This window comes from Mobula hypostoma, chromosome 3 (assembly GCF_963921235.1).
Source record: "Mobula hypostoma chromosome 3, sMobHyp1.1, whole genome shotgun sequence".
NCBI classification, from domain to species: Eukaryota; Metazoa; Chordata; class Chondrichthyes; order Myliobatiformes; family Myliobatidae; genus Mobula; species Mobula hypostoma.
In genome coordinates, this window is record NC_086099.1 from 124,346,381 (window position 1) to 124,369,599 (window position 23,219).

A 23,219-nucleotide genomic window follows, 5' to 3' on the forward strand; every position below is an offset into this window, starting at 1 on the left:
CTCACCTAGTTTGGCCCGTCTGCCGAGACGGTTTACCGGGGTGCGGCCGCTGCGTGTGTTACAGCTACTTGGAGCCACAGGTGAGAGCTGAGCGCCGGGTGGGGACCAAAGGTGGACGAGCTGCCCTGAAAAAGGGCACGGCAGGCCCCCCACCAGAGGTGCTACCCCTCCCTAGACACCCCATACACCCCACAATTGTTTTAGTCTATTACTAAAAGTGCTCCTCTGTTCAGCCGATGTGGCATCCAGAGGGTGAGAAACATTGCCCAGAATTGCCATTATTTTCTGTAGGGTATTTTGTTCTGCCACAGGCTCCAGTGTGAACAGTTTGATTTCCATAACAGAGCCAGCCTTCCTAATCAGTTTATTGAGCCTGTTGGTATCACCCACGTTGATGCCATTGCCCCAGTACACCACCACATAGACCATTGTACTGGCGATAACAGACCGGTAGAACATGTGAAGGAGAAGCCTGCAGACTCCAAAGGACCTCAGGAAGAAGAGGCGACTCTGTCCCTTCTCGTACACAGCTTCTGTGTTGGTGCTCCACTCAAGCCTGTCGTCCAGGTGCACCCCCACATATTTGTAGGTTTTCATCGCATCCACGTCCTCACCATCAATAATAACAGGGAGCAATGCAGGCTTAGCCTTCCTAAAGTCCATCTCCATCTCCTTTGTCTTACTGATGTGGAGCTGCAGCTGATCCAGCTTGTACCATTTGACAAAGTCCTCCACCAGGGCCCTGTATTCATCCTCCCTTTATAAACCCAACTATTGCTGAGTCATCAGAGGATTTCTGCAGATGACATGACTCAGTGTTGTATCTAAAGTCCGAGGTATACAGGGTAAACAGGAAGGGAGCCAACACAGTCCCCAGTGCTGCTTATAGCCATGTCTGACACACAGCTCTGAAGCTGTACAAACTGCGGTCTGCCAATCTAGTAGTCCCTTATCCGGGATTCAATGGAAATGCCATCCTGCATTGAACGGAGCTTTTCCCCAGCAATGAGGGCTGTATGGTATTGAAAGCACTTGAGAAATCAAAAAACATGATCCTCACAGTGCTGCCCTGCTTATCCAGATGGGACTAAGCTCGGTTCAGCAGGTAGTTGACAGCGTTATCAACTCTAATGTGCTCCTGGTTGGCAAAGCGCAGGGGATCGAGGGCAGATCTGGAAAAGGGTTAAAGGTGAGCTAGGACCAGTCTCTCTGGAGTCTTCAAGATGTGTGAGGTCAGGGCCAGTAGACAGTAGTAATTTAAGATATTTAGTTGGCCCTTCTTGGGTGCTGCGTCCACACATGATGTTTCCACACAGTCAGGACCCTTTCCAGGCTGAGACTCAGACTGAAAATGCCTAGTCCCATCCTGACCGTAACCCTGACTAGTAATGCTACCCATCTTCCTTTAATCCCTCCCGCTCTGTCACACCTAAAACTCCAGAACCCCGGAATACTGAGCTGCCAGTCCTACCCTTCCTGCAACCAAGCCTCACTAACTGATACAATGTCATAATTCCACATGCTAATCCATACCCCAAGTTTATTTGCCTTTCCTACAATACTCCTTGCATTAAAATATACACAGCTCAGAACATTAGTCCCACCATGCTCCTGACTTTGTATTAAAGGCTTAGTAACATTGTTCTCTACAACCACTTCACACTCTGTTCTGGCTTCCTGGTTCCCATTGCCCTGCAACTTTAGCTTAAACCCTCTCCATCCCCACCCCCTGGCCTGCAGCACTAGTAAATCTTTCCGCTAGGAATTAGACCCACTCCAGTTCGTTATCAGTCGCTACTTCAAACAGTGACTCACTCCTGACGAGATTTAGTTTGCAAATGGTTCCCACCCTGTAAGATGTCTCTCTCTCTACTTCAAACATTCTTTAAACTAAAATAAATTCCTAATATAAATTCGTTTTTTTTTCTTGCTCATTGTACAAATGTTACATGGATTAATGATATATCATAAAGTAGATATAAAGTCTATTATTACATTTCACCTTTTGTTAGTGCACTAAAGCATATTTGCATTTAGCGCTAGCATCAAATAAGGTCTCCCTCTATCTCAAAGTAGGTCAAACTCCACTTGGAGCAGAGTTACGTTGGTTTTCATCTACGCCAGGACCGTGTGTTGCTAATGAGGCAAGGCTCAATCCACCATGGATAATGGGCACTAGTCCATTAATACAGACAGAGGCAACAAGAGATGCTGCAAGGCTATAGAGAGCTGCTCGATATAGTGGATGAAACAGCTTCCCGTGGAGTTAACTGATAATTCCTTATTTTGGTTTATATCATTTTATGGCATATGTGAGTCTTGTATACCTTCACAAAGCAAATCAGCTGTCTCAGTATTTATTGGGAAGACAGCCCAGAAAAATGACATACCTCTCCATAATCCAGTCAGTACTATGAGCGTGGAAACTTTTCTAATTATGCAGTGGGAAAGAGCTGACTGCGGTTGGCACCAATTCTAATCTTTCTAATCCATATGTGGCTGTCTGGCCAGGAATATTCCATGTGTGTGGTTCTGTAACTAGACGTTAATCTGCTGTTAAACATAGCTCTGCAATGTATCATGGAAGCCTGAAGGCCAAACATTGTGTTTCAGAAACTTCAGCACATACAGGATTTTCTTCTTCAGTGAGATCCTGGGTAAGTTCCTGCAATGCCAGCTTTGCTGTCTGTTTAGTAATTAAGGCCGTTTGCTTTCTCAGGTGACCACAAATTAACCTGTGGCAAGTTCAAGGAGCAGCAGTGGATTTGGAGTCCTTACCAACATTCAGCAGCATGCCAATAATCACTAAAACATATTCAGTACAAAGAACACACTGAAGCCAAAAATAACCTGCTGAACTTTATATGTAACAGCTAATGGACAATATTGTTAAATAATTGTACACTTCTCTTTATTGTAGAATATTGCGTGCTGTTAAAGCCAAACACTTCAATAACTCCACACAACACAGCGAGCATCAGTGAAGAAGCTAAGGTTATTTATTCACTCGGACAGAACTGAAAGGAATTTGCTTTTACTTCTGGAAATGCATCAAGTTTCTTGAACACGTACTTAATGTCTTGAACTCGAGTTCTTTGGTAGCAGTTACTGTGAAATGTCCCAATCGAAATGAAGCTCCAAGCTACTTACTATGGTTTTAAATACTGGACTGCCTGAAGCCTGCAAGAAGGTTTCATGTTAATAAAATGCAATACTTTGTGTAGAGAATACCAGTGTCATGTAGGACACGTCAGTGTGCCCTATTCAGTATTCACTGCTGCTTTATGCTTTACAATAAAACACTGTGTACCCTTTAGCTGTTTAGTTCTTTCATTTCAGGTCTGTCAGCATCTCATCTCCTACCTCACACCATTTACAACTGAAACTTCTGGATTCACCTTCAGGGTTTCTGGTAGTTTTTTTATTTCTATCCCAAGACTTATCTATCACAAGATGTTTAATCATGAAAATTATCATAAACAAATTGATTAACTTTTAAACAGCTCTTCAAATAACTGGAACACAACACATACTGATATGCAGCAATTTACTGACAAATCAGTTTATTTTAAGTGGCACATCCAGGTGTTATCTTGTGCACCAATTGACCAATTTATGAAAGGGTCACTTCTACCACGTATATTGCTGCTAAAAGCAATGTAGATCTGTTATGGAAAGACAGCTGTAAGAATCATTCTCACTTGAACATGCTCACAGTCAATCATACCACACTTCACTCCAAGTGCAAGTCAACTATCAAACACCTGTTTACACCAAGCATGTTTTATTCCTTTTAAACTCCCAACAACTCTGCCTAAATTCTACTACTCCACCACACACTAATGGAAATTTTCATTTCTTTGTTATATTCTGTGTCGCATGACGTGGGTAATCATGGTCTTGCCAAGAACAATCATGGTCATGGAAAATTTTGCTACAGAAGTGGTCTCACGGATAAAGGAGGTTACATTAAAGCAGAGGGGAGGTTGCCAGTGTGATTCCTGCTGATAGTGGAAAGGGGCATGTGGGATCACATTAAATCTGGTGGAAGTGATGAAGAATGATGTGCTGGATGCCGAGGCTGATGGGGTATACAGACCGAGAGAACTCTACCCCTATTGTATGTTAGGGAGGCTAAGAATGGGTGGGGGGAATGGAAGAGAGGCGTGGCATCCCAGCAAAGGACAGAGTGGGAGATGTAATCTAGGTCACTATGGGAGTCAATAAGTTTGTAGTAAATGCTTTGGATAGTTTGTCTCAAGATGGAGACAGATCAGGAAAGGAGAGGCATCTGAAAAGTCCCAGTAATCTTGAGGACAGGTGCAAGTTAACAGAGAAGTTGATGAAATTAATGAGTTCTGCACAGCTGCTGAAGCAGAACCAATTCTTGAACTAATTGTAGTGTTTAAAGTTGAAGTGAAGCCAGAGCAGATTTGGAAAAGCGATTGCTCGGTGTAGCCAATGCAAGGCAGTCATATCTAGGCCTATTGCGTTGATTTGGAGAAAGCGATAGTAATCAAAGAAGAATTTGTTCTGGATAAACAAATTCTGCCAGACATAGGCAAGCGTTAAGAGGGGAACTGATTAAATCCACGTTTAAAAAGGTAACTGGAGTTCTTCAGGTCCTCCCATCTGGGTAGGGAATTGTGCAGGGAGTGGAATTCCATAGTGAAGGCAAGGCAGTGAGGGGAGGGGGAGGGAATTGAAAGTTGGTAAAATGGTAGACGTCGTGCAGAGTGCGCAGATTCCGGTGGAACTGAAAGGCGAGAGGGCGCGAGAGGGGGAGAGGGCAGGAGAGGGGGAGAGAGAGACAGAGAGAGCGACCGACCAAGGTGACAGTTTACGTAACTTTATATAAGCTAGATCAGAATCAGAATCTGGCTTATTATCACCGGCATGTGACGTGAAATTGTTAACTTAGCAGCAGCAGTTCAATGTAATAAATAATCTAGTAGAGAGAAAATAATAATAATAAATAAAACATAATACTAAATAAACAAGTAAATCAATTACGTATATTGAATAGATTTTTAAAATTGTGCAAAAAAACAGAAATACTGTATATTAAAAAAAAGTGAGGTAGTGTCCAAAGCTTCAATGTCCATTTAGGAATCGGATGGCAGAGGGGAAGAAGCTGTTCCTGAACCACAGAGTGTGTGCCTTCAGGCTTCTGTACCTCCTGCCTGATGGTAACAGTGAGAAAAGGACATGCCCTGGGTGTTGGAGGTCCTTAATAATGGACGATGCCTTTCTGAGACACTGCTCCCTGAAGATGTCCTGGGTACTTTGTAGGCTAGTGCCCAAGATGGAGCTGACTAGATTTACAACCTTCTGCAGCTTCTTTCGGTCCTGTGCAGTAGCCCCTCCATACCAGACAGTTTTGCAGCCTGTCAGAATGCTCTCCACAGTACAACTATAGAAGTTTTTGAGTGTATTTGTTGACATGCCAAATCTCTTCAAACTCCTAATATCACTGTCCCATCAGCAATAGTGTCAGTTCAATATCTGCATATACATCAAAGCTTATATTGTCCAGAAAGACACAAATTGGAGCAGCCCATCTTATAATTTGTTTTTAAACCAGATTATTTCAGGGATTACTCTCTTTGTGATCCCGTGTCCATTCTTACCTCCCCACTGATCTCTCTGCAGGAACTTATCCCTGCAAGCAAAAGTGATACACAGGCCCACTTTCCTCCATTCAGGGCCCCGCACAATCTTTGCAGGTAGGCAACACTTTACCTGTGAATCTGCTGGGCTTGTCCATTGTGTCCAGTGCTCCCGATGCAGCCTCCTTCACATTGGTGAGACCCAACGAAAACTGGGGGACCGCTTTGTCGAGTACCTTCGCTCCATCTGCTAAAAACAGGATTTCCTGGTGGCCAACCATTTTAATTCCAATCTCCATTTTGACACAAGGCCATAAGACATTGGAGCAGAATTAGGGCATTCAGCTCATCAAGTCCGCTGCATGATTTGATCATGGCTGATCCATCTTTCTCTCAATGCAATTCTCCTGCCTTCTCCCCATTACCTTTAACACCCTGACTAATTAAGAATATATCAACCTCCATCTTAAATACAATCAACAATCGGGCAACCACCCGTGGCAACTAATTCCACAGATTCACCACCCTCTGGCTAAAGAAATTCCTCATCTCCATTCTGAATGTACGTCCTTCTGTTTTCAGGCTGTGTCCTCCAGTACTAGTCTCCTCATCATAGGGAACACCCTCTTCGCATCTACTTTATCGAAGCCTTCTCCCAAGTCCCTTTGCAACTTGGATTTTTGAATTTTCTCCCTGTGTAGAAAATAGACTACTTTCAAGACACGGCATGCTCTACTATTCTTAGGTTGGAGGAGCAAAACCTCATTTTCCATGTGGCTAGCCTCCAAACTGATGGCATGAATATTAATTTTTTTAAGCTCCCCGCCCCCTTCAATTCCCTATTCTGGTTTCCCTTTCACCCCTTCTCTTCTCTTTACCTAACTCTTCCCCCTGGTCCCCTCTCCTTCTCTTTCTCTCATAGCTCACTCTTCTCTCCCATCAGATTCCTCCGCTAGCCCTTCACCTTTTCCACCTATCACCTCCCAGCTTCTTAATTCAAACACCCCCCACACCCTCCTAGCTTCACCTATCACTTTCTACCTTCCTCCAACCATCCCCCCCCACCCAATTTATTCTGGATTCTTCCCCCTTCCTTTCCTGTCCTGATGAAGGTTTTCAGCCCAAAACGACAACTGCTTATTCTTCTCCATAGATACTGCCTGAGCTGCTGAGTTCCTCCAGAATTTTGTGTGTGTTATTCAGTGCTCAGGCATGCTTCCTATAGAGGGAAATGAAGAGTCTGTGTTGGGTCAAAACCTAGAAACAGTGCAGATGTTGCCTGACCCACTGAATTTCTCCAGAATTTTGCATGTGTACATAATGAATTGTACAACTGCACTGGAGCCTACGGAATTTTCACATTTTCAGAAAGACTTGAATTGGATTTGTTTCAGGCACTCAAACACTCCTACTGGGTGCTTTAATTGTACATTTCACCCAAACAATTCTTAAAGCCTAAGCAAGCTTCTACACACAACCAGATGGATAACTTTCACAATGTTTTGTTAAAGCTCCCCATGATACAACTAGTTTATGATCAAATGTTTCCCACCTCACTAGCAGGATGTAAAATAGCCACTGGGTCTTAGAATTATTACTTCAGCGCATTCAGTCGACATCAGGTCTCTGCTGACCCATTCAGCCAATCACATTCCCTGCTTTCCCACATCTGTTTATAAGCTGATTTCATTCAGGTGCTATTCCAATTTCCTTTTGAAATCATTGATTGCCCATAGTTATAGGTGGCAAGCTATCAGCTCTTGCTAAACAAAGTTCTACCTCACATTCCAAACTAATCTTTTTACTGAAACAACCCCAGATTCTCCAACAAAATTTGTAGCTCTCTTCCTGGAAGCATCTTCACAAATCTGATCAGTGTGCAAAGGCTTCAGTTTCTTAAGTTTATGATGACCAGAACAGTATGCATACTTTATAAAACATTCAACACAACTTTCATAGTTTTGTACTTTTTACATGGTACCTAAGATCATTACACTTTACCATCTATTCTTAATATAATCAAAGATCTACACAAATGAACCTCCAGGTTTCTTGGTTCCAGTCCACTTTCAGGTTGTGCCTTCAAGTCTATGTTGCTTCTCCCCATCTACTGGAGCAAAAGGCCAAACTTCACATTTTCTCCTTTGTTAAAAGTCCATGTTCACTTTCTATAATATGAAATCTAGGAAACACTCAACATCCATTCCCTAACAGCATCAGTAACACTTAAGCACAGAATCCAAGCCGAAGTGATTTCATCTCAATACCAGCATTCTGAAATTCCCACAGGATGAAGATGTTTCATTTAATCGAAAACTCCCAGAAACTATTCCCACTTTTAGATGAGTATACCAACCAGGTTCAATCAATTACAAGTCCTAGTTTTCAGTTCTTGCTGCTTCCTGTTCCTTTGGACCACATCTTTAAACACAAACTACTTGGCAACTACTTGGTTTTTGATGGCAATCCGAAGAGTTACTCATCTGATCACGTTTCCACTCAAAGCAGCAAGCCACAGAGCTGCTCAGCGAGTACACAGTGATAACAATGTCAGTGCTCTTAAAAACATCATGAATTATCTGAGCAACTTTATTCCAGCTGAGTTTGTCCAATCCACATCCAATCCTGTAAAGAAAGACAATTAGAAGAAAAGTAGTCCATACTAGTGATTTTTGGCTTCAAATGATAGTCTATGTAAAAAAGTCAGTATAACCCCATACTTTCAAATGCTGCAACAAAGATCCTGCCTTTAGATAGCTGAACATTTAAAAAAAATAAATCTCACGTTCATACATAACAATTTCATATTAATATGCAACGCCCAGCTTGCATTATATTTCTCCCCCACCCCCATTAATGTTTTGCTCATTTATCTAGACCAGGGTGTTCTATTACCTGGGCATTGAGATGCGTGTGACTTGACTTTTGATACAGTGTCTCTTCATGGCCTCCAGGCTGCTCTGTAGACTTTCATAAGTTGGCTTTTGAAAGGCTTTCTTTTTAGTAATCTGTGCAATAATAATCCCACTTAATATTAACCAATTACTCTTTGGATTAATAGAGAGTGAAACATTAAACTGGTTATTTGTTCAAGGTAAAGGCAAGGCACTGTCTCAACTAAATAGCATATAAATAGTTTGGAAATGTAATAACAAAAATCAATTTGATTACTGAAGCATATTCTAACATCGGATTTCTTAAAATATTTCTCTCAAACTCTGAATTCTCAAATCAGAAATGAAGATCAACTCTTGCAGCCATCCTTGTGCTTCTTGGTAATGGGAGGAGGCTTTGGAAGTGCATCAGAATGGTGTTGGTGAGCAACACCATACATACCACAGCCAGTGCGTGCACCGAGGAAGGTACTGTTTTAAAAACAGCTGCTGTTCACTTTCACCTCGGATGGAGAGATTCTCAGCCAGGCAGGTAAAGTCACTCATTCTGGCAAGAGGAGAGTATTCCACATTGTCCGTAAGTTGTGCCTTCTAGGTGAAGGGACGGCTTTGGGATGGCACTTGAATCACTGACCGCATGATATTCAAAGAGCAGTTGTGGCATTTGCTTTGGGTCATTGCTCTGGGGCATTGATAGGGGACTTCAGGATGGCAATGCTTTGAATGACAAGTGATTTTACTACTTCATCCCACGTGTGAATTGAATCTTGATTATCTTTCACATAGACAACGGACAGCAACACTGGAACTGGAAATGCAATTGGACATTGTGCAATTAACACTCTTTCTAACACTCACAACACGCTGGAGGAACTCAGCTGGTCGGGCAGCGTCCTTTCTACATCTGATCTAATGATGGCAGGGATGTCACTGATAAAGCTCTAGTTTGATGGTTGAGCCTATAGAAGAATTTCTGCAGCAAGGCTAATCACAGTCTAATTAGACTGAGAAATCTAGCTAGCTTCTCCAAAGCCATCCCTCAACTTCCCAGAAACTAGCCAGCTGAATTTTGGAGAAAAATTACCAATGCTTCCCACTTATTCCCCTTATAGTGCATTCCACACACTAACTACTTGCTCTACAAAATACTTCTCATATCACTTTTGGTTCCTGTGCCAATTCCTTCTGTCTTGTTTGCTGACTCCCTTCTGCCAATGGGAATTGTTTCTCTTAATGTCATGCCCATTACCTGACACTATCTTGCTGGAGAAACTCAGCAGATCAGTCCACAACAGTCAATGCCAACCTTCAGGGTGTCGACTGAAAACTTTTGACTGATTATTCCTCTCCTTAGATGCTGCCTGACCTGCTGAGTTCCTCCAGCATTTTCTGTGTTGTCTGGATTTCTAGTATCTGCAGAATCCCTTGTGTGTCTATGACACTATCAATCTCCTTTTGAAAGTTAAAGAAGCACATTCACATGTTACTTTAGCCAAAAAAAAATCAAGTCAGTTGTCTAAACAAATTAACTCTGACTTCCCTTTATTAATCCAAACTTTGAGTGACTGCCTATTTTGTTTGTTATTCCTATAGCTATTTTTAAACAAAGGTGTAAAATTTGCTGTCTTATAATCCTCTAGCACCATCGTTGAACCAAATCATTTGGCATCAAATTTCTTTCCCTACTTCCTTTAGAAATCTCCGATGTTTCCCTTGCAGACCTGTATTTATCCACTAAATTAGTGACAGCGCGGGCCTTCTCCAGGTCCTTCCATTCTCTCCCGCGTCATAGTTTAACTGGCCACTACTAGAAGATGCTCCTTATATACAAATGAAATACAGAACTGAAGAACTAACAAATCAATTACAAAGTAAATTGGTGCCCAGAGGAAATGGGACTGCTGTGAATTGGCTTAAAATAGGTAGGTTGAATGACTTGTCTTACAAGGATATGGAAAAGGAAACATTTCAAAAGTACAATCTGGGTGGGCTTCATTGTCCACACCACGGCAGGAAAAAATAAAAATACAGAATACTGTGCCATTAAAATTGTTCATATAATATACTGGCACAAGCCCCAAATGAAGCCTGTTATACCAGATAGAACTTGGACACAAAAATATACCAAACGCAAATTGGCACTAAGTGAACATTAAAACTAGGATTTGTTATTTAAAGACAATCAGATCACAAATGTTTCATTACCAAACACTGAAATGTTACCGTCAACCAGTGAGCTTCAGTCACTTGAGTTTAGTCATAAGCAAATAATAGAGACGCATTTTGGAAGTTTGTCAAACCAGAAAACAATGCTATTATTATGTCTGGTATCGCGCAAAACAATTTATTGCCTTGAAAAATTCTGGGAGGCAGGGGCAGCAGGCGCAAACCTCATGGCGGGCAGGCTGCAGGATGGGGCGCGAGCCGATGTCCGACTCCATTTCACTGATTAAGGCTTCCATTGTGCGCCGATTAAAGTGACAAGAGAGATTGAAACATTGAATCTGGTGCAGAGGGTGAGTACCAGCTGCCCGTCTTTTGGTCACTCTGCTACCGGAGAGGGGAGAGCCACCCGCTGTGCCCAGAGAGTGTTGCCCAGGTTTTCTGTGTTTTGGATGTGGACTTGGACTAGAGACTTCTTCCAGTCTAATACATTTTTATATTCTGCATTTTTTCCCCGATCTTCCTCATTTTTTTTGTACAGGGAGGGGGATTTGGGGGAGGCGGTTAACATGCCAGTTCCATTTATGCTTCTTTTATTTTGTGCCGGCTGGGGAGATTTGAGGGGGTTGATGACCGTGCCACCTTTCTTTTTCATTCCTGGCTTCATGGCTACCCAGAGAAGAAGAATTTCAGAATTGTAAACTTAATAATAAATGAACCTTTGAATCAAAATTTTAAAAATACTTCATATAGTGAGCAATCATAGTGTTTGATTTACCAGATAGTAAATGTATCTTTGGTTTCTCTTCAGCACTGCCACTTCTCCAGTTTTCTTCTCTGTGAAGCAAAGAAAAGTTGGTCATTTTAGTAACGGGTTTATCAAGAACACAAGAAAAAGCAGAATTAGACCAACTTGGTCCTTTTTGCCAAGTCTACCATTCAACAACGTGATGGCTAACCTTTCACCTCAGCGCTACTTTCCTGCACCAACTCCATAGTAGTGGAAAATCTGGCACTGATCAATCTCAAATGATGGACTAGGCCTTCATAGATTTCTTGGGTGGTGAATTCCAAGATTTGTTATCCATTGGCGGAAAAAAACAACTTGTATTTGGCTAATTCCTTGCTGTCTGAATCTGACACCCCAGGAAGTAGAAATATCAACTCTACATCCAATCCCATCTGGAATTTCCTCTCATTCTAAAGTACAGGCCTGCTCAACTTAACCTTTCCTCATGTGAAACATACCATCACAGAAAACAACCTGGTCTACCTTTATTGCACTCTTGTACAAAGATGGCCAAGATAAAAACCAACCATAAAGTGTAAGAATTTCAGTCAGAAAATATTAAGATTTGGAGTAGAGATAGGCCATTTATCCCTTCCAGCATTATTTAAGGATATTGTACAAAAGGATTGGCTTTCAGTCCCCTCAGCCACTCAATACAATGGCTGATCTTCTACCACACACTATTTTAATACCACATCTCCACATCCTTCAATTCCTCTAACATCCAAAAACCAAACTGACACTAGTTTTGAAAACAATCACAGAGCTTATTGAGCCAATAGGAAGAGTCAGTCAACAATTTCCTTCCCTCTGAGTGAAGAAATTTCTCATTGAGTCTTGAAAATGCCCCCCTCCCAAGACTAATCATCCCCCTCAGGATTACCCAGCTAGGTGAAACATCCTACATCCACTCTTGTGCCCTTTAATATTAGATGCTTCAGAAAGGACATTCAAGTGGCACCCGTCAAGACTCACAATCCTGGGCCCTGTTTGGCAAATATTTGCTGTGCTTTAACAACCTTCCCTTCGAAGATATGCCAGCTCGTGGAGTGGTGTCGCAGCGACAACCTGGCACTCAACGTCAGTAAGACGAAAGAGCTGATTGTGGACTTCAGGAAGGGTAAGACGAAGGAGCACACACCAATCCTCATAGAGGGGTCAGAAGTGCAGAGAATAAGCAGTTTCAAGTACCTGGGTGTCAAGATCTCTGAGGATCTAACCTGCTCCCAATATATTGATGCAGCTACCAAGAAGGCAAGACAGTGACTATACTTCATTAGGAGTTTGAAGAGATTTAGTATGTCAACAAAAACACTCAAAAACTTCTACAGATGTACCGCGGAGAGCATTCTGACAGGCTGCATCACTGTCTGGTATGGGGGGGGGGGGGGCTACTACACAGGACCGAAAGAAGCTGCAGAGGGTCATAAATGTAGTCGGCTCCATCTTGGGTACTAGCCTACAAAGTACCCAGGACACCTTCAAGGAGCAGTGTCTCAGAAAGGCAGTGTCCATTATTAAGGACCTCCAACACCCAGGACATGCCCTTTTCTCACTGTTACCATCAGGTAGGAAGTACAGAAGCCTGAAGGCACACACTCAGTGATTCAGGAACAGCTTCTTCTCCTCTGCCATCCGATTCTTAAATGGACATTGAACTCTTGGACATCACCTCACTTTTTCAATATATATTATTTCTGTTTTTGCATAATGTTTAATCTCTGATATATATATATACCCACTGTAATTGATTTATTTAGTTTTCTTCCATATTATGTATATTGCATTGAACTGAATTTTTGAATGAATTGAATTTTGAATTGACTTTATAACTTGTATCCTTCATATACATGAGGAGTAAATATCTGTACATCTCCATCTAAATGTGCAATTTAGAGTAATTTGTAATAAATAGTATGTACAACAGGACAGTCACCATAACACAGAAATACAATTGTATCAGCGTGAATTAATCAGTCTGATGGCCTAGTGGAAGAAGCTGTCCTGGAGCCTGTTGGTCCTGGCTTTTAGGCTGCGATACCGTATTCTGGATGGGAGGAGCTGGAATAGATTGTGGTTGGGGTGACTCGGGTCCCCAATGATCCTTCTGGCCCTTTTCACACACCTGTCTTTATAAAATGGTCCTGAATAGCCGGAAGTTCACATCTACAGATGCGCTGGGCTGTCTGCACCACTCTCTGCAGAGTCCTGTGATTGAGGGAAGTACAGTTCCCATACCAGGCAGTGATGTAGCCAGTCAGGATGCTCTCAATTGTGCCCCTGTGGAAAGTTCTTAGAATTTGGGGACCCATACCAAACTTCTTCAACCGTCTGAGGTGTAAAAGGCGCAGTTGTGCCTTTTTCATCACACAGCCAGTTTGTACAGACAACCTGAGATCCTCGGTGATGTTTATACCAGGGAACTTAAATTTGTTCACCCTCTCAACTCCAGATCCATTGACGTCAATAGGGGTTAGCCTGTCTCCATTCCTCCTGTAGTCCACAACCAGCTCCTCTTTTTTTGAGACATTGAGGGAGAGGTTGCTTTCTTGACACCACCGTGTCAGAGAGATGATTTCTTCCGTCGGCTGCCTCGTTATTATTTGAGACAAGGCCAATCAATGTAGTGTCATCGGCAAATTTAATTAACAGATTGGAACTGTGGGTGGCAACACAGTCATGGGTATACAGAGAGTAAAGCAGGGGGCTTAGGACACAGCCCTGAGGGGCACCTCTGTTGAGGGTCAGAGGGGCAGAGGTGAGGGAGTCCACTCTTACCACATGCCAGCGATCTGACAGGAAGTCCAGGATCCAACTGCACAAGGCAGGGTCAAGGCCAAGGTCTCTGAGCTTCTTGTCAAGCCCAGAGGGAACTATAGTGTTGAATGCTGAACTGTAGTCCAAGAACAGCATTCTCACATAAGCATCCCTCTTCTCCAGGTGTGCAAGGACAATATGTAGAGCTGTGGCTAACATGTTGTCTGTTGATTGGTTGTGTCAGTAGGTGAACTGTTGGGGTCCAGTTTGGGTGGTAGCAAGCTGCAGATGTAGTCCTTGACCAGCCTCTCAAAGCATTTGCTAAGTATTCAGGTGAGTGCGACAGGACGCCAGTCGTTCAGACATGTTGCCTTGGTCTTTTTAGGTACAGGGACAACGTTGGATGTTTTGAAGCAGGAGGACACTCTACACTGGCAGAAGGAGAGATTAAAACTGACTGTAAACACACCTGTCAGTTGTGCCGTACACATCCTGAGTACCCGCTCTGGGATGCCGTCCAGTCCCGCAGCCTTGCGACTGCCCACTCATTGGAATCTGCTGCTAAGTTAACAAATTTCACCACACATGCCAGTGATAATAAGCCTGATTCTGATTCTTTGGGAATGGCAACAATACTGTACTGACTACTCTAGTCTCAGCCCTATAGAAATTAGCCCTTTTTTTCCCCAATTCCTTTTATCTAAAGGATTTATCATTACTCACAGAAGCAGGGTCAGCGGCAATTTTATTATAAAATTCCGTGCAGATACGTCACAATAGATTTAACAATAATCAGATGAAGAACTACCACTAACCCTGAATAAATCCTGAGCAAGCAATCCCTTATTCTGAAAAGGGACCTCTGTTACGTAACGGGCAACAATGAATATTAATCGAGACAGGTTTTATAAAAACAACCAAACATTTATTAAACACGTATAAGCGATAGGGGGAAAAAAAAGAGGAAAACTTTAACCGGAGGTTAACAGGTATGCAGCCGTTCACCAACTCCACTCGGCTCTGGTTCTTAAAGCGATACAATCAGATATAGTTCTTAAAGCGATAACTTCAAAAGTCCAACAGTTTTACACATTCAATCGGGAGAGACTTCTCTGGAGAACGATTTCTTCACCGACGCACCTTTACTGCTGGTTCTGTCCACAGGATTCCAGATGCCAAAAATAAACAGTTTAAATCAACTGACCTTAAATTCCTTTTAGAGAGACAGAGCCTTTGCATGAACGCATTGCGCTATTGCAAGAGTTATCTCAATGCAGCTTCTCTTCAACGAAGACTCAGTAAGGTCGATCCTTTATTAAACTGCCAACCGATGCCGACTTCTCTCGATCCTTCACTTCGATGAATTCTTCACTCTCCCTTCAAAACTGTCGGAATTGAGTAAATTGGCACTTCCAGCCACGAATTTCCAGTCCAAGTAATATGGAATCTTCCAACAGAACGTACAACCGTTTTAAAAATGAAACTGCGTCACGAAAACAAACGCAACAGAAACGGAGATACAACACGTTCTACCTGGAAATCTACAAACTCAAAAACCCACTGCGTCACCTGGGTCGACCCTTATATAGTCACGGGGCACATGTCATCACGTGACCTCATGACAGTGGGAAAATCACATCAGGTGACCTCCAAAAGACCATTACAGCATTCTCACCAAAAAAAAACAGATCTCCTTGAGCATGTAACACCTCTAGTACAATACTCGATAACCTGTAAATCTGTGAAACTTTTTCTTTAAAAAAAAAGATTTTAATCTAATATAAAATGTTTCCCTTGACGTCCACATACACACACAGGAGAATATAGCACAGGCCAGCAACGAAAGAACTTAAGCAAATATTTCACCAGTCACAAGAATATTTGGTTTAAGTTTTAGTGAAAAACCAAGATGTACGTTCTATCAGTGAACAATAACTTCACTTCAATCTCTTACTCTGGCTCCGTAGCTCTGCGATGGATTGGAACTTATTTCTGAATGCAACTGCTATCCCTGCTCCCATACGGCAGTCCTCACTGATGCAGTGTGCCAGTGATTCTTCTGCTGGACACCGGAACAGATCACCAGTCACGTACGAGACAGCAAAGCCCTATGACGGCAAAGAAAATCAGTTACAGAAATTTAACAGCTGGCTCACCGTCCCCAGTATCTTATTCCACCCATGCTCAGAATTCCCCATTGATATAGTTATTTTCACCATCGAAAGCATACCTAATATGCACCCCGTGGGGAGGACATACAGGTGACGCCAGAATTGAACTCAACTCCGATGCCCCCCGCTGTAAGAGCATTGCACTAAGCATTACCCCATCATGATGCCCACAGGATGGTGTAAACGACTGCTTGATATTTGGCACAGACTTGCTGGACCAAAAACCTGTTCCAGTGCTGTCCACCGGACACAAAGAGGCAAACGCACGTGAGCATTCAATTCAAGAGGACTTAAATGTATAGGCAAGGAAATAATACTGACACTTTATAAGGCATTGGTTGGACTGCACTTGGTGAGGCTCCACTTGGAGTACTGAGAGCAATTTTTGGCCCTTTATCTAAGAAAGGATGTACTGACATTGGAGAAGGTCAAGAAGAGGTTCATGAGAATGGTCCCTGGAGTGAAAGGGTTACATATCAGGAGTGTATGATGGTTCCTAGTCTGTAGTCGCTGGAGTTCAGCAGAATCGGGGAGGGAGCGGGATCTCATTGAAAGCTATCGAATGTTGAAAGGGCTGGATAGAGTGGATGTAGGAAGGATGTTTCCCAGGGTGGGTGAATCTAGGACCAGAGGGCACAGCCTCAGAATAGAGAGACATCCACTTAGAATACAGATGGTGAATATTTTAGTCAGAGGATGGTGAATCTGTGGAATTCATTGCCACAGATGGATGTGGAGGCCAAGTCATTGGGTATATTTGTATATTTAAAGCAGAGGGTTGAGAGGTTCAGGATTAGTTAAAGAATCAAAAAGTTAGAGGGAGAAGGTGGGAGAATGGGATTGAGAAAGGTAACAAATCAGCCATTACTGAATGCCAGAGCAGACTTGATGGGCCAAATGGTCTAATTCTGCTATATTTTATGGATATTATTAGAGACGATAATAATTCAGTCAGAGATGGCCTTAAGGACCCTTTTAAAAAAAAAGGTAATTTCCAGGACGTTCAGGGCGTGAGCAACTGCTGAAGATATGGCCAAAGCAAAAACTGATGGGTCAGAACTGGAGAAGCAGTAGCCCTGACATTATATCAGGCAAACATCATTAGTCTTACATTATGATGAACTTCTTTTGGTTCCTTAATAAAGTAAGATGCAGCTTATTTTTAGGCAGATTATGATTACATTCACATACTCACATTGCGCTTTGGTGCTTTCTCAGTATAATCCATCCTTTTGGTTATCCTACCTGCTGAAGATAACAGGAGTGTTTATTTAACTACACAATTCTCCTGATCCTGCCTGATTCTGGTTAATTATCTACTCTACTGCTTCTAGAACGGCTGAAACACAATATTCTCCAACACCGGCTCTTCAGCTGTTTAGGTGCTCAAACTTCCCTCCCTCGAACTCTCCTCACCCTCCCCACTTTGTAAAGAAAAGATCACAAGACATAGGAGCAGAACTAGGCCATTCAGTCCATCCAGCCTGTCCCACCATTCAACCAAGCTTGACCGACTATCCCATTCTCCCACATTCTCTCTGCAATCCTTGATGCCCTTACTAATCCAGAATCTATCAGCCTCTGCTTTAAATATACCTGATGACTTGTCCTCCACAGCTGTCTGTGGCAACAAATTCCACAAATTCACCAACCTCTGGCTAAAGAACTTCATGTGTTCTAAATGAACATGTATTTTAAAAAATTTTTTTCGTTAACTTTGCTTTGCTAACCTGTCAAATTTCAATTATTATATTCCTGCAAACCCCATTAGCATATTAAATATATATATATTTTTAATTGAGACACAGCCCAGAATAGCCCTTCCAGCCCCTCGAGCTGCACCACCCAACAACCCTTAATTTCACTTAGCCAATTAACCTACCAACCGTTCAGTTTTTGGACTGTGGTAGGAAACTGAAGCACCCAGAGGAAACCCATGAGGTCACGGGGCAAATGTATAAACTCCTTACAGGCAACAGCCGGCTGTAAACCCGGGTCACCGGTACTGTAAAGCACTGTGCAAACCACTATGCTCATGTGCTTAAATGCTTTGCAAACAACTGTGGGATATTATTGAAACCTTCAATAAAGTATATCCTCATCCAATATGGGAAAGGCTTAAAAAACATTCTTACAAACTCCTACACAAAACTTTATTACAAGGCAAGCTACTGATCTAGGCATTTTGGACAGGCAAATACCACATATGACATCTTTCTTTGCTGGATTTAGTGGATAACATTAATTAAGACAGCAAACTTTGGTTGCTTTGTGGTGCTGCAGAGAAAAAGCTGAAGCTGAGTGTTTTGAAACTCATATAGAGCAAAGAATACCTGCCACAAATTGATCTTATGAAATCATAGGCACCAAGATCCTCCACAGCAGGCTCGGGCTGGCCCTGGGAAGGAGAATGCAGCAGAACCGCGATGATGGGGACAGAGAAGGTACATGGAAGGGCACCCATTTGAAACAGATACCCAATGAAAAACTTGGAGCCAGGATCTTTTATCAGGGAACCTACTAAAACTTAAAGATTCATTTTCCTTAAGAACAACATTTTTAAAAAGCATTTAAACAAGGTTTCAGATAAGGCCATTCCATTGGTTCCTACGTCAATCTATTCCTGCAATTTTTTAATGCCTGTTCCCAAACCACCCCCCCCCCCACCCCGACCTCAATGAGAATACTCGGACAGCTCATGCCCTACAGCCAGCTCCTGGAATATCAACATGGAGCATTTATTGACGTTAAAGGGGTAACGTAGTTTTGGCTACAAACGAGATTCTATCAAGGTATATATTAACTGCTACACAAAAATAAAAAAAGGAAGCGTGCCCACCAAATGAACAATAACTCTTACAGAACAGCCACTAACAGACAATCCACTGTAGTGAGGGGCAGAAAGCCCGCCGGATCGCGGTTGGAATAACGCCAGGGGACAATTAAAGACGCCGCGCTGTTCACAAGGGTCCAACACACACACAATGCTGGAGGAACTCAGCAGGCCAGGCAGAAACTATGGAAAGAGTAAACAGTCGACGTTTAGGGTGGAGAACCTTATACTGGGAAGGAAGGGGAGCAGGCGGGCTCTTTTCTTGATGCTGCCTGGCCTGCCGAGTTCCTCCAGCATTTTGTCTGCGTTGCTTTGGATTTCTACCGTCTGCAGACTTTCTCGTGTTTACCAAGGTGGACTCCCGAGCCTTCTGCCCCTGGAGACGGGGAGGGGGCCGTATAGTTGCACCGCACGTTGCTCCGGGCTTCAAGAGTGTGGGCAAGAGGTATTGTGACCCAGCCCGACAGCTACGACGGGTTTCCGCGTCGCCCCCGACTCCGAGCGATGATAATCTTGCTGGAGAGGTCGGGGAGTTGACTGTACGGAACCTGCCGGTACTGCGGCGGCTTGAGGTGCGGAGATCCCAGCCCTTCCTGCCAATATAAAACCGTCGCCCTAGCCCAGCCTCCCCGCCGCCCTGCCGAAGCGGTAAACGGAAGAGAAATACCAGAGATGGCGCAGTCAGACTGCAAACCGAATGAAAATTGAAGGACTGGAAGGACCCTGGGAAGGAGTCGGTGTTGTGTGTCTGCGTCCTGACCCGCTTGTCCTTCCTACCGCGGCGTTTTCTGTTTTCGTTCAAAATGCACCAGGTGGAAGCTGTACCGAGATTTCTCAGCAACAGAAAGTGTGGCAGCAATGCGGAATTTCCTGTGCCTGAGATGACGTTCGAGCCGCTGAATTGTGTTGTTCCTCTAGAGTCGGGCTGCGTCACTTTCGAGGCAGTATTACAATCATTCTTAAAAATTAAAGTAATTTTATCAAATACACTAGCTCTGACCACTGCACAGCCAACTGTCTCGTTCTGTTCGCCGTTTCAATAACTTTTGATTATTTTTACAAATATTAATTGCTACGGAAGGAATAAATCTGCCAGGCGTTACGTTTACGCGGGTAAAAATGTGCCAGCTTTCGTTTGAAAAATAAACGTTGGGACGAGCGTGAAAGGAATGGTTAACTACATCTCCTCTTGAAGCTATTGTTTCCAAAAAGTAATAGGGTTGACCTGAAAGTGGGACATTCATTTTTAGTTTAAAGTATGTACAACAATGAATTTTCCCGCAAGACTCTGTGAAACGAGTGCCAGTTTTATATAAGTAAAAACTGGGTTATTCTCAAGCCTTCAGCCTTGAGCAAACCATGTTTGATGTACCATCCGATGCAAAACCAATGCAATTTGCAAGACTCTGGCCACATCTTTTGATTTCCTCGTCAATCAAATTGAATATTTTCTCCTGTAGCCTCTTGCACCGGAATTAAACCGAGAAATCCAGTTACAATTTCCTTTGTCCTATCACTTAAAAATCGAACTAAAATGCACAAGTGTTTTTGTGTTGTAATGTCAGTAGATTCATCTATAATGATGGCATATTTCTTGTTCTGAAAGTCATCAATGAGATTAGCTTTCAGTGCAGGCGAAATGATGTTCTTGATTAAGCATGCACATTTAGTTTTATGTAACTTTATGTGCTCCCATGCTCACATGATTTCCCATGCTATCATGATTTCACTCAGGTGGTCAACTGTATGCATCACACAATGGCAGGTCATGCTTACAGCAACTTGCAGCTCTACTGCCTTAACTTTATCTGTAGGAACAGTACAGGAGGATTGGAGGGAGGCGAATGTTGTCCCCTTGTTCAAAAAAGGTAGTAGGGATAGTCTGGGTAATTATAGACCAGTGAGCCTTATGTCTGCGGTGGGATAGCTGTTGGAAAAGATTCTTAGAGATAGGATCTATGGGCATTTAGAGAAACATCGTCTGATCAGGGATAGTCAGCATGGCTTTGTGAAGGGCAGATCGTGTCTAACAAGCCTGATAGAGTTCTTTCAGGAGGTGACCAGGCATATAGATGAGGGTAGTGCAGTGGATGTGATCTAGATGGATTTTAGTAAGGCATTTGACAATGTTCCACACCGTAGGCTTATTCAGAAAGTCAGAAGGCATGGGATCCAGGGGAGTTTGGCCAGGTGGATTCAGAATTGGCTTGCCTGCAGAAAGCAGAGGGTTGTGATGGAGGGAAGACATTTGGATTGGAGGGTTGTGACTAGTGGTGTCCCACAAGGATCGCTTCTGGGGCCTCTACTTTTCGTGATTTTTATTAACGATCTGGATGTGGGGGTATAAGGGTGGGTTGGCAAGTTGGTGGTGTTGTGGATACGTAGAGGATTGTTGAAGATTGCAGAGAGATATTGATAGGATGCAGAAGTGGGCTGAGAAGTGGCAGATGGAGTTCAACCCGGAGAAGTGTGAGGTGAATTCCAAAAGATGCTGGAATTTCAAGCAACACACACAAAAATGCTGGTGGACGCAGCAGGCCAGGCAGCATCTATAGGAAGAGGTACAGTCGATGTTTCGGGCCGAGACCCTTCGTCAGGACTAACTGAAATTAGAGCTAGTAAGAGATTTGAAAGTGGGAGGGGGAGGGGGAGATCTGAAATGATAGGGGAAGACAGGAGGGGGAAGGATGGAGCCAAGAGCTGGAAAGTAAATTGGCAAAAGGGATGTGAGAGGATCATGGGATGGGAGACCTAGGGAGAAAGAAAGGGGGAGGGGGGAAGCCCAGAGGATGGGCAAGGAGTATAGTGAGAGGGACAGAGGGAGAAAAAGGAGAGAGAGGGAGAGAAAAAAATTAATAATAATAATAATAATAAATAAATATCGGATACGAAGGGGAGGTGGGGCATTAACGGAAGTTAGAGAAGTCAATGTTCGTGCCATCAGGTTGGAGGCTATTCAGACGAAATATAAGGTGTTGTTCCTCCAACCTGTGTGTGGCTTCATCTTTACAGTAGAGGAGGCCGTGGATAGACATATCAGAATGGGAATGGGACATGGAATTAAAATGTGTGGCTACCGGGAGATCCTGTTTTCTCTGGCGGACATAGCGTAGGTGTTCAGCGAAACCGTCTCCCAGCCTGCGTCGGGTCTCACCAATATATAGAAGGCCACATCGGGAGCACTGGACTCAGTATATCACCCCAGTCGACTCACAAGTGAAGTGTCACCTCACCTGGAAGGTCTGGGGTCCTGAATGGTGGTGAGGGAGGAAGTGTAAGGGCATGTGTAGCACTTGTTCCGCTTAAAAGGATAAGTGCCGGGAGGGAGGTCGGTGGGAAGGGATGGGGGGGACAAATGGGCAAGGAAGTCGCGTAGGGACCAATCCCTGCGGAAAGCGGGGGGGGGTGGGGCGGAGGGAAAGATGTGCTTAGTGGTGGATCCCGTTGGAGATGGCGGAAGTTACGTTGAATTATATGTTGGACCCGAAGGCTGGTGGGGTGGTAGGTGAGGACAAGGGGAACCCTATTCCTAGTGGGGTGGCGGGAGGATGGAGTGAGAGCGGATGTGTGTGAAATGGGAGAGATGCGTTTGAGAGCAGAGTTGATGGTGGAGGAAGGGAAGCCCCTTTATTTAAAAAAGGACATCTCCTTCGTCCTGGAATGAAAAGCCTCACCCTGAGAGCAGATGTGGTGGAGACGGAGGAATTGCGAGAAGGGGATGGCATTTTTGCAAGAGACAGAGTGAGAAGAGGAATAGTCCAGATAGCTGTGAGAGTCCATTGGCTTATAGTAGACATCAGTAGATAAGCTGTCTCCAGAGATAGAGACAGAAATATCAAGAAAGGGGAGGGAGGTGTTGGAAATGGACCAGGTAAACTTGAGGGCAGGGTGAAAGTTGGAGGCAAAGTTAATTAAGTCAACGAGCTCAGCAACTGTGCAGGAAGCAGCGCCAATGCCGTCGTCGATGTAGCAAAGGAAAAGTGGGGGACAGATACCAGTATA

General features: G+C 43.4%; 2 protein-coding genes across 9 annotated transcripts in view; one reads left to right on the forward strand and one right to left on the reverse strand.

Moving 5' to 3' along the window:
- The window catches only part of apobec2a (apolipoprotein B mRNA editing enzyme, catalytic polypeptide-like 2a), a 48,228-nt gene extending 43,845 nt beyond the window's left edge, over nt 1–4,383 (forward strand). For 3 of the 5 annotated variants that reach the window (XR_010017399.1, XM_063043710.1, XM_063043711.1), the window contains one exon: nt 2,921–4,369. The gene's annotated coding sequence lies outside the window, so the exon portion shown is untranslated. Of the gene's footprint in view, nt 1–2,920 lie in introns of all 5 variants that reach the window. The other 2 variants (XR_010017400.1, XM_063043712.1) reach the window with 2 other exon arrangements.
- Nucleotides 4,384–7,135: 2,752 nt separating this feature from the next.
- LOC134344243 (ADP-ribose glycohydrolase OARD1-like) lies at nt 7,136–20,176 on the reverse strand. Of its 4 annotated transcripts, none has more exons than XM_063043716.1 (6): nt 19,567–19,616; nt 17,580–17,629; nt 16,168–16,321; nt 11,445–11,503; nt 8,505–8,617; nt 7,136–8,234 (listed from the first exon to the last, which is right to left on the reverse strand). In XM_063043716.1, exons 2-6 carry the CDS (start codon nt 17,610–17,612, stop codon nt 8,033–8,035), a joined length of 561 nt encoding a protein of 186 aa, XP_062899786.1. In that variant the 5' UTR covers nt 17,613–17,629; nt 19,567–19,616; the 3' UTR covers nt 7,136–8,032. The 4 variants fall into 4 exon arrangements, with proteins under 4 accessions (XP_062899786.1, XP_062899785.1, XP_062899784.1 ...); XM_063043715.1 differs by lacking the exon at nt 19,567–19,616 and adding an exon at nt 19,885–20,176 and having other exon boundaries at nt 7,137–8,234; XM_063043714.1 differs by having other exon boundaries at nt 7,139–8,234; nt 17,580–17,632; nt 19,567–19,704.
- Between the last annotated feature and the right edge of the window lie 3,043 nt (nt 20,177–23,219).

What these genes read in the sequence shown, in the direction of transcription:
- LOC134344243 (XM_063043716.1), bottom strand. Translation starts at nt 17,612, where the DNA reads ATGGATTATACTGAGAAAGCACCAAAGCGCAAT. An exon ending in CGCAGAGCTACGGAGCCAGA is followed by an intron (nt 11,504 to 16,167) that starts GTAAGAGATTGA and finishes TTTGCTTCACAG; the next exon opens with AGAAGAAAACTGGAGAAGTG. An exon ending in AAAGATACATTTACTATCTG is followed by an intron (nt 8,618 to 11,444) that starts GTAAATCAAACA and finishes ATTATTGCACAG; the next exon opens with ATTACTAAAAAGAAAGCCTT.